This window comes from Pelodiscus sinensis, chromosome 7 (genome assembly GCF_052426305.1).
Source record: "Pelodiscus sinensis isolate ZL-2025 chromosome 7, ASM5242630v1, whole genome shotgun sequence".
In the NCBI taxonomy this organism is placed as follows: Eukaryota; Metazoa; Chordata; order Testudines; family Trionychidae; genus Pelodiscus; species Pelodiscus sinensis.
In genome coordinates this window covers 75,428,137-75,439,064 of record NC_143058.1, presented here as the reverse complement: position 1 = coordinate 75,439,064, position 10,928 = coordinate 75,428,137, and the positions used below count along the sequence as shown (strand labels likewise).

General features: G+C 45.9%; 1 protein-coding gene across 6 annotated transcripts in view; it reads left to right on the top strand.

Annotated features, from left to right (window-relative positions):
• The window catches only part of ORC2 (origin recognition complex subunit 2), a 34,482-nt gene that overhangs the window by 320 nt on the left and 23,234 nt on the right, over positions 1 to 10,928 (top strand). The window contains exons 1-6 of one of the 6 annotated variants that reach the window (XM_075934295.2): positions 18 to 35; positions 640 to 762; positions 3,344 to 3,490; positions 4,094 to 4,180; positions 5,576 to 5,668; positions 7,478 to 7,509. In XM_075934295.2, the coding sequence (XP_075790410.2) occupies positions 672 to 762; positions 3,344 to 3,490; positions 4,094 to 4,180; positions 5,576 to 5,668; positions 7,478 to 7,509 (450 nt within the window). In that variant the 5' untranslated portion in view covers positions 18 to 35; positions 640 to 671. Of the gene's footprint in view, positions 1 to 17; positions 290 to 639; positions 763 to 3,343; positions 3,491 to 4,093; positions 4,181 to 5,575; positions 5,669 to 7,477; positions 7,510 to 10,928 lie in introns of those variants that run through there. The other 5 variants (XM_089779892.1, XM_075934294.2, XM_075934299.2 and 2 more) reach the window with 5 other exon arrangements.

The following is a 10,928-nucleotide window of genomic DNA, read 5'->3' as shown; positions in this document are numbered from 1 at the left end:
GCGGTTGAGGCGGTTGGCCGGCGGGGCTCCGCGAAGTACGCTGCGCGCGCTCCCCCCCCGGCTCCCGGGGCGTGACAGCTACAAGGGGGAGGAGTCTGGGGGGGGGGGCAACCGCCCTTTTGGCCCCGCCCTCTTTCCCACGGAGGTGGGGCACAAGTACGTCAGCGGCCCCGGCGATCGCGTTTCTATTGGGGCAGCGCAGGCCCCGCCCTCTCGAGAGGCTGCGCGTCCTAGGATGAGCCTGGCGCCCGCCGGCTCGCGCTGCTGCTGCCCGGCCTTGGCGTGCGCCGTGAGTCGTGGGGCGGGGCGGAGAGGGGCTCGCGGAGGTGTCCTGCGGCCGGGAGAGCCCGGGGGGGGGGGGGATCGGAGCTCGAGGCAGCTACAACTTCCGGGAGCGCGGGGAAGGCCAGGAGCCGCTTTGCAAAGCTGCTGGGTCCAGCGCCGTGCAGAGGCCCCTCTGAGCCCCCCCCTCTGAGTCCTCTGCAGCGCCCCTAGCCCCCGTGGGAAGCCCCCGTGCTTAGCCTCCTGGCTGTTGCGGGCGGGGTGCGCGCGGCGGGCTGTGCTCCCCGAAAGGGCGTGCGGAGCTGCAGGTTTGTACAATGCGGGGTGGCTGAGCAATGCCCGCTTCTTCTTGCCTAGTTATTGCTCGCGGGCATTGCAGATTGTCTGCTATGAATCAGCTGGAGGTAAAGAAGAGCAAGGTCCTGGAAGCCAGATTTGTGGCTGATGAAGATGTCCTGAAGCACATTGCTGATAACGGAGGTATTGCTGTTTTACCTGTAAACAGACGTCTTATTTTGCGGATATTGAAATGGGTACAAGTTCAGGATTGTCAAAATGATTGGTAGCTTCTGGGTGCCCAGCAGTAAGCATCTTGGAGGAGTCTGCTCAGATAGTGAGTGCATAACACTTCTTACTAATGAGGCCGCTGTAAAGGCATTTTGTGTTTGGTATGTGAAAACCAAGGCACCTAAAATCACTAGTTGCTCCTGAAAATTTTGAATCTTAACAACCTGTATATTCCCAAAGGCTGTAGTGTCATGTAAGTGCCTCCTTTTTAAAAATTTGACTTGGGATTTCTTTTGATGGTGTTCTGTGTGCTTTTGACTGTGAATCTCTCTGGACAAGCACATTTGTGGGACTCACATCCTGATACCTGCAGCTCTGCAGTGGCAGTTACATTCCAGAATTTCACTGATGTAATTACTGGAGTGGCTATTGGTATGAAGTCTGGAAGTAACTATGAAACAAAAGTCATGTTAAAGTTTTACTTGCAAACCCGAATCAGTTCCAAGTTACAGTTGACTGTTGAAACAGGTGCTGTCTTGAGTGCCATTGTGGCTTGGCTTAACTTGGTAAAAGAAGCAGAGACATATAAAAAGAGATTTTTTTAAAAAGTAGACATGAAATCCTAGTGAAGAAAATAAAAAGTAGCATAAACTTTGTCAAATTAAGTGCAAAAAATATAAGAAAAGCCAAAAAGGAGTTTGAAGAACAGCTAGCCAAAAACTCAAAAATGTTTTATAAGTACATCAGAAGCAGGAAGCCAGCTAAACTACCAGTGGGGCCCTTGGATGATTGAGATGCTAAAAGAGGGCACTCAAAGATGATAAAGTGATAGTGGCAAAACTAAATTAATTCTTTTCTTCAGTCTTCACGGCTGAGGATATTGGGCAGATTCCCAAACCTGAGCCATTCTTTTTAGGTGACAAATCGGAGTAATTGTCCCAGATTGAGGTGTCATTAGAGGAGGTTTTGGAACAAATTGATAAATTTACCAGTAACAAGTCACTGGCACCAGATTGCATTCACCCAAGAGGTCTGAAAGAACTCAAATGGGAAATTGCAGAACTGTTAACAGTGGTTTATAACCTATCCTTTAAATCAGCTTCTGTACCTAATGATTGGAAGATAGCTAACGTGACACCAATATTTAAAAAGGGCTCTAGAAGTGATCCTGGCAATTACAGATCAGTAAGTCTAACATCAGTACTGGGCAAATTAGTTGAAACTACAGCAAAGAATAAAATTCAGACTTATGGATGAATGTAATTTGTTGGGGGAAAGTCAATGTGGTTTTGGTAAAGGGAAATCATGCCTTACTGGTCTGCTACAGTTCTTTTGAGGGGGTCAGCAAACATGTGGACAAGGGGATCCAGTGGATATAGTATACTTAGATTTCCAGAAAGCCTTTGACAAGGTCCCTCACCAAAGGCTCGTAAGTAAAGTGAGTTATCATGGGATAAGACAACTTTCATGGATTGATAACTGATTAAAAGACAGGAAACAAAGAGTAGGAATAAATGGTAAGTTTTCCAAGTAGAGAGAGGTAACTAGTGGGGTCCCCCAAGGGTCTCTCCTGGAACCCATCATATTCAACCTATTTATAAATGATCTAGAGAAAGGGGTAAACAGTGAAGTGGCAAAATTTGCAGATGATGCCAAACTGTTCAAGATAGTTAAGACCAAAGCAGACTGTGAAGAGCTTCAAAAGGACCTCACAAAACTAAGTGACTGCGCATCAAAATGGCAAATTAAATTTAACGATAATAGATGTAAAGTAATGCACATTGGGGAAAAAATAATTCCAACTACATATGCAATAACATGGGGACTAATTTGGCTAAAACTATTCAAGAGAGAGATCTTGGAGTCATTGTGGATAGTTCTCTGGAAACATCCACTCAGTATGCAGCAGCAGTCAAAAAAAGCAAATAGTTTGTTAGGAGACATTAAAAAAGGGATAGAGACTAAAGACAGAAAATATCTTCTTGCCTCTATATAAAACCATGGTATGCTCACATCTCGAATACTGCATACAGATGAGGTCACCTCATCTCAAAAAAGATATATTGGCATTGGAAATGGTTCAGAAAAGGGCAGCAAAAATGATTAGGGGTTTGATAGATTCATGTAGGTTAAGTCTATTAGCCACGATGGGTAGGAATGGTGTCCCTAAGTTTCTGTTTCTCTGGGGGTGGGCGACAGGTGAGGGATCACTTGATGATTCCCTGTTTCTGTTCACTCCCACTGCACTGTTGGCAGACAGGATACTGGGCTAGATAGACCTTTGGTCTGACCCAGTATGGCCGTTTTTATGTTCTTAGGATTTTTCCATGTGAATGCTAAAAGCCAGAATCATTCGCTGTAGTTTTTGGTAATTTTAAACTGTAAACATTTTAGACAGGGTCTGTGATTTTTATTCTATTTGTACAGCCCCTAGCACAGCTTTGAGGGGAAGGAAAGTGGCTGATCCACCACGGGGCCTCCGCGGTACTACTGCAAAACCATTTATTAACACTTAAATTTAGCTGACTAGAAGCTAATGTTGTTGTGATTCCAGGTGTTAAAGTTCGGAAGGACAGAGCCCAACTTGCACTCAATGTAAAGAAATTTGTGAAGAAACTTGAGAACATTTCCGATGATGATGAAGCCCAGGAGATCTTGGAGGAACAGAACTATGTGGCTATTCTTGGGACATGTGCTGAAGGTATTTGTGGAGAAGATACAGCGTGTGTCTAATTCAGAAAACTCTTGCAAACTGTAAGTGGCCAGGTTATTTGGCAAACAATTATTTGCCTTCAAGGAAGAGTGCCCACTGATCATGAACTTTGACTCTGTGTGTGGTTGAGTTCTAATGCCTCTTGGAATACTTGTGGGCTACGTCTACACTGGCCCCTTTTTCGAAAGGGGCATGCTAATTTTAAACTTCGGAATAGGGAAATCCTACCTCAAAGTAGGAATAAGAGATCCTCTGGAATAGGGCTTTATTCCGGAGGATCGGGCCAGTCTAGACGCTTTTTTCCAGCTTCTCCCCAAGCCGGAAAAAAGCGGCGGACATCTTTATTTAAATCCGCGGGAGATATTTAAATCCCCCGCGAATTTCCCTATTCCGAAGTTTAAAATTAGCATGCCCCTTTCGAAAAAGGGGCCAGTGTAGACATAGCCATGGGCTTTTTCACTTCTATAACATAAACAGTTCTTTCAAGTGCAATAAGTGTTAGTCTTGACTCTTTTGGCTCAGGAATGTGTCAATGTTTTCTCTTTAAAAAAAAAAAAAAAAATTTATTCATGATTAAATGTTTTCTAACAGATTCCTTAAGAAATGGCCCCAACGCAGGTGGTGGTGAAATTTACTCCTTCCAGACTCCAAAACGTCATGGCAAGATGGCAGAGCTAGGTATGTCTTCCTTTTCAGTATTACCAAGTAGATAAACTCTTTCTGGAATTTTAGACTGGCAGCTTTTCTTGTAACTTACTTGTATTTAAAGTACTATTTTGAATGTTTTACAATAGACTTGAGATCTAAAGTTTTGAGTAACAGAAGCTCAAGATTTGTATATATTGGTAACTGCTCCTTCTGTACGGCAACTCTCATATTATAATGGTCCTCGTTCTGTATATGTTAATGCAGAAACATTTACATTCACCAGAATTATGTATCACCAGTAATTCAGGCATTAATCACTGGTGCTCTGGGTTTCCCTTACTATAATGATGAACCCTTGTGCTGGGCTTCCATAGGTCTACTTTTCCACTGTGTGCGCCATAATCCCACAGCAGACTTTGATCTGATCCATCCTTTAGTTATGCTGGCTGAGCTTGAAGGTTGGAACAGTTAGAGCTCCGTTGTGGGTTAGCGCAAGCCAGGTGGAATGGGAGATTCTGGCTAGTACTGCTGAAGTCTTAGTTGAGTAAACTGATTGAAGTTTAGATGTCTCAAGACTGTTAATGCAATATGTAGCCTTTTGAGTTCAAGTTAACAGTTCAAATCCAGTCCATGCTGATAATTATTGGGAGTCAATAAAATGTGAGTTTAGTTCAGCTCCCAGTGGAGAGAAGATGTCAACATACATAAGTCATTACCACACAGTCTGGTTCAGCAGCCTCAGACAGAGGACCAAGAATCATGACTAAATTTTTCTCTCACCTCAAGGGATAGCCCTTCCAGGATGTTGGCACTTAGGTAATACTTACTCTGTATCTGTCTTGTGGCTCAATAGAAGAGTGTAGTCTCAAAGAACCTTTCACAAGTACTAAATTTACTTACAAAGAGAGTAAAGAAAGAAGAGAGCTGTACCAGATACTTCTTTGAAAAGGTTGGGAAATTAGGTTAATATGTAGGAGATGATTTTGGGCAAAGAACTCTGGCTGTGACATCCATAGCTTTCTATAATGTGTTTTGTGCCTTTCACATTTTTTAAACTACAGGCAGTCCCCGGGTTACATACAAGATAGGGACTGTAGGTTTGTTCTTAAGTTGAATTTGTATGTAAGTCGGAACTGGTACATATTGTAGGGGAAACTCTAGCCAAACATTTCTCCAGAGCTCAGTTTTATTCTCCCACACCTCACTTCCCTCAGTCCTTTATTCTCAAGCTGAGGTGTCTGCTGAGAAAAGCCGCTCCGCGTCTCCCTGGTCTGCTGGGGGTGGGCGGGGTGCTAGCTTCGCGTCTCCCTGGTCTGCTGGGGGGAAGCAGCTAGTGCGGGGTTACCTCACCCCGTTTGTAAGTAGGGATCCGATGTAAGTCGGATCCATGTAACCCGGGGACTGCCTGTATCCTTTTATTTACAGCCTCTGAACTAGCCCAGACACCAGGGAAGAATGTAACTTTTGATTCCTCCCAGTATCCTGAGAAACCAGCCAGCACCCCTCAAAACAGCAAGAGTAAGTTCTGAGACACTTTGGTGAATTGGAGGAAAGTAGCTAGCAGTGTATCCCAGCACAGATGACAGTCAGGGAAGTTTGTACTCTGGGTCTGATTTCTAGCATACTTGATATTCCAGAATTAGTTTTTGCTTTGGAAATAGTGCTACTTATTCTGCCTGCCACTTTAGTTCTCTTGGAGGTCATGATGTTTGTTTGTTTTTCCTGCTGGTTTTAGCACAGAATTATTTGCTGTTCTCCCTTCTGCTGCTGTAATGCTCTCTAACATTGAATCAGTTGCGAAATTAGGGATATAATAGTGTAGTTGATTAACTGATAAGCAAGAGTTCTAGACTACATGCTTTAAATCCCCACTCCCATTGCCAGTAAATTTTTTATCAGGCTGGCCAGCAGCCCAGCTCAGACCTGGTTCTCAATTCTGGCTTCCACTGGGTCCGGGAGCTCAGACCCCTCTCTGGACAGGGGCTGCTGCCACTCTGTGCTGGTGTCTCTGTATCAGAGGCAACAGCACAGGATAACAGGCAGCTGGTCCTTGAGGGGAGCTGGTTTTTAAACTGGCTCCTCTAGCAGACCAGCTCCCGCCTGGCATCCTGCGCTGCATGCTGGTTGCCAGCCTCGCTCCCTGGGGACTATAGAATAGTTGCTTAACCGATAAGAATTCATGAGGTTAATCGACTGTCCAATTAACCAATATTTAACATCCCCATGAGAAACTCCTCTGACTTGGCTGCATATGCTTCACTTGGTAATTCTTTAATTCAGGGTTAATTAGATCAGGGAAGGACTAGACTAGCAGCCCGTATACAAGTGCATTGGTAAGTAGAATATGCAGGGAACAGAGAAAATGGAGAATCATTATTAGACAGCTAGTGGCACTTCCTGTAACACAGCATGACTAGCTGGCTTGTGGAATAACCTGGGCCTATGCTCTCACCATTATCTCCCTGTTGGCTTCAGACATTTTGTTGACATTTGACCTGGGTTGCTTTGTGAGCATGAAGGTAGATGGTGGTCCAGGGAGTAATCAGCCTATTAATAGGAAGCCTATGCTATGTAATTGTTTGAGGGCTACAGGTGGAGGGAGAGGAAACATCCTTTGCTGCATTCTTACCCCAGCAGGAAGGCCTTGACTTGTGTTCTGCAATGGGTTGTGGAGCTGATTGGTGCAGCCCCAGAGGTGAATAAGAAAAGGGACAAACCAGCCTGCAGATGTGCTTGTTCAGCACTTCCCCATGGCAACCTGCACTGGTGGCTTCCTATTCAACCGGTGCTGTAATCTAAAGCTACCCTCTCCCAACAATAGCTAGAGTTGATGTAGCCTCCCAGTTCAATGGGTGCACTATACCACAGCCAGTCCTGCTCCCTCTCCCCTCCTCTCGGTGCCCCATATCTAGCCCTGCTCCCCTTTCCCCCTGGGATTCTAGGAGGCAGTTACCTGCTCCACAGTGTAATGGCTGGAGTGCAAGAATTGGCCCACACCACAGCTCATTACTCGGCCAGACATGGAGAATAGCTTTGCTTGCTGTCTCCCTCCTTACCGCTTTCTTAGGATTTCCTGTCAGTCTCCAGCACCTGGCTAATGCTATGAGTGGCAGTATCACCATTGGCCCTCTTGTGGGGCATATTCCCCCTTTGGGGAAGCTATGGATAGTACCACTTTGCACTCATGAGACTGATGGACCAGAGAGTTAATATGCAGGGACAGTATCTCTGAGAGATGGAGAGTTGGTACGTGCATTTCTGGTGCCCATGTTTGTTTGTAGGAGCTGGCAATGCTGGAAATGTGAGGTATTTTCATTTGTTTTACAGAGTGTGCTGCTTCAAACAAAGCCCAGCTGAAGGTGAGTGAGTGATCTTATGATTATTATGGGGATGTGGTTGAAGAGCTTCTCCTCACCCTTCACCTCCTGGATTTTTCACAATGCATACATGTCTCCATTTTGAGAAAGGCCCGGAATAGTTGAAATGAGCATTGGAACTGCCGCAAATGAGGATCCCAGATATCGGGCTTTAGAATGATCATTCAGATCAGTAAGTTTGCCAAACTAGTTAGGATGGATAAGGGAGAGTTCCCTTGCCTCACACAACTAGGCATGTTTGACATCCCTTTTACATGCAGTTAGAGGCTTATAGTTTCAGCAGCTTATAACATTTTCTGGAGGAGGTTGTCTACATAGCACTAGAAGTCTGAGCACTCAAGAAATGTTATTAGCACTCTGTCACTTAGAATCATAGAGTCCTGGGGCTGGAAGAGCCCTCAGGAGGTCATTGAGTCCAGCTCCCTGCCCAAAGCAGAACCAACCCCAACTAAATCATCCCAGCCAGGGCTTTGTCAAGCCAGGACTTAAATCTCTAGGATGGAGATTCCACCACTTCCCTAGGTAACCCATTCCAGTGCTTCACCACCCTCCTGATGAAATGGATATTAGGAAAAACTAACCTAGACCTCCCCAACGGTAACTTGAGACCATTGCTCCTTGTTCTGCCATCCGCCACTACTGAGAACAGCTTCTCTCCGTCTTGGGAACCCTCCCTTCAGGTAGTTGAAGGCTGCTATCAAATCCCCCTCACTTTTCTGCAGACTGACTAAGCCCAGATCCCTCAGTCTCTCCTCATAGGTCATATGCTCCAGTCCCCTAATCATTTTGGTTGCCCTCTCACTGGACCTTTTCCAATGCATACACATCCTTTCTATGGGAGGGGACAGAACTGGATGCAGTACTCCAAATGTGGCCTCACCAATGCCGAATAAAGGGGAATAATCACTTCTCTAGATCTGCTGGAAATGCTCCTCCTAATGCAACCTAATATGCCATTAGCCTTCTTGGCTACAAGGGCACACTGACTCATATCCAGCTTCTCATCCATTGTAATTCCCAGGTCCTTTTTTGCTGAACTGCTACTTAGCTAGTTGGTCCCCAGCCTGTAACAATCCTTGGGATTCTTCTGTTCCAAGTGCGGGACTCTGCACTTGTCCTTGTTGAACCTCATCAGATTTCTTTTGGCCCAATTCTCTAATCTGTCTGGGTCACTCTGGACCCTATCCCTGCCCTCTAACATATCTACCTATCCCCCTTGCTCAGTGTTATCTGCAAACTTGCAGAGGATGCAATCCATCTCCTCATCCAGGTCACTAATAAAGATGTTGAACAAAACCGGCCCATGAATCAATCTTTGGGTCACTCTGCCTGAAACCAACTTCCAGCCAGACATTGAGCCATTGATCACTACCTGTTGAGCCTGACAATCTAGCCAGCTTTCCAGCCACCTTACAGTCCATATTTCCTTAACTTGTTGGCAGAGATCATATCAAAAGCTTTGTTAAAGTCAAGATACATCACATCCACAGACTTCCCCATGTCCACAGAGCCAATTACCTCATCATAGAAGCTAATCAGGTTGGTCAGGCATGACTTGCCCTTGGTGAATCCATGTTGACTATTTCTGATCGCTTTCCCCTCTTCCAAGTGCCTCAAAATGGATTCTTTGAGGATCCCTCCTTCGAAAAATCATGAACTGAGGTGAGGCTGACCAGTCAATAGTTCCCTGGATTGTCCTCCTTTCCTTTTTTTAAAGTTGGGCACTACATTTGCCTTTTTCCAATCATGTGGGGCCTCTCCCGATGTCCATGAGTTTTCAAAGATAATGGCCAAAGGCTCCGCAATGACATTTGCTAACTCCCTCAGTACCCTTGGATGCATTAAATTGGGACCCCTGGATCTGTGTATGTCTAGCTTTTATAAATAGTTCTTAACCTGTTCTTTCTCCACTGATGGCTGCCCACCTCTTCCTCGTACTGCGTTCCCTAGTGCAGTAATCTGGGAGCTGACCTTGTCTGTGAAGACAGAGGCAAAAAAAAAAAAAGCATTGAGTACTTCAGCTTTTCCACATCTTCTGTCACTAGGTTACCTCCCTCATCCAGTAAGGGCCCCACACCATCCCTGATAGGTTTCTACAGGCATGTTAGCAATAAGAGGGCTTTCTCGTTACCCTTCACATCCCTTACTAGCTGCAATTCCAGTTGCGCTTTTGCCTTCTTGATTACTGTCCTGCATTTTTGAGCAATATGTTTATACTAGCCAATAGCCCGTCATAAGACAGGATTTCCGGGTCTCTCCTCCGCATCCTATTCCCTTTCTATCTCGCTCTTCTCTCCTGAGCCTCCGGTCTCTTGCTCTGTCTTTCTCTCTCTCACTCGCCTACTGCCTCCTTCCCCCTCTCAGCTCTCCTCTGCCTCCTGCCTCTCTCTTCATCTCTCTCTTTCTCTTCTCCCCCTCCTGCCTCTCTCTCTCTCTCTCTCCGCTCTCCTCTGTCTCCATCGAGGATGCATGCTCATCCAGGTCCCACTCCCTGGCCATGTATGTCACCGCCTCACCCCCCTTCCCCTCCCGCCATGGTGCTCAGCTGACTTCTGTGCTGCTCAGCTGGGCCGCCACGGGGTAGCAAGCGGCACACGGGCCACCCAGAGGGAACAGCCAGCATTTCTGGCAACAGCGCTGCCCAGAGGGAACAGCCAGCATTTCTGCGTTACAGACTCACAGACATTGGGCTACTATATATATGATTCCTCCTTGGTCATCTGTCCAAGTTTCCACTTTTTGTAAGCTTTCCTTTTGTGTTTAAGCTTGCCAAGGATTTCCCTGCTAAGCCAAGCGGGTCACCTACAACATTTGCTTCTCTTACTGTGCATCGGGATGGTTTATTCCTGTGTTTTCTATAAGGCTTCTTTAAAATACTTCCGAATCTTCTGGACTCCTTTCCCCTTCATGTTAGCATCCCCGGGGGATTCTGCACATCAGTCCTCTGAGGGAGTCAGTCTGCTTTTTCTGAAGTCCAGGGTGTTTGTTTTGCTGCTTTCCTTTCTTCCTTTGGTCAGGATCCTGAAATTGGCCATCTTAGGTTGCCACCCACATCTACTACCCCTACTAGTTCCTTCCTGTTTGTGAGCAGCAGGTCAAGCTGTGCATGGCCCCTCATTGGTTTCTTCAGCACTTGTACCAGAAAGTTGTCCTCAACAGTCTATAAAAACGTCCTGGATTGCCTGTGTACTGCTGTATTGGTCTCCCACAGATGTCAGGGTGGTTAAAGTCCCCCATGAGAACCAGGGCCTGTGAGCTGAGAGTTTCTCTTAGTTGTTTGAAAAAAGCCTTGTCTACCTCATCCACCTGATCTGGTGGTCTATAGAAGACACCAACAAGAACATCATCTCTGTTGCTCCTGCCTCTAAGCTTAACCCAAAGACTCTCAACAGGCTTTTCTC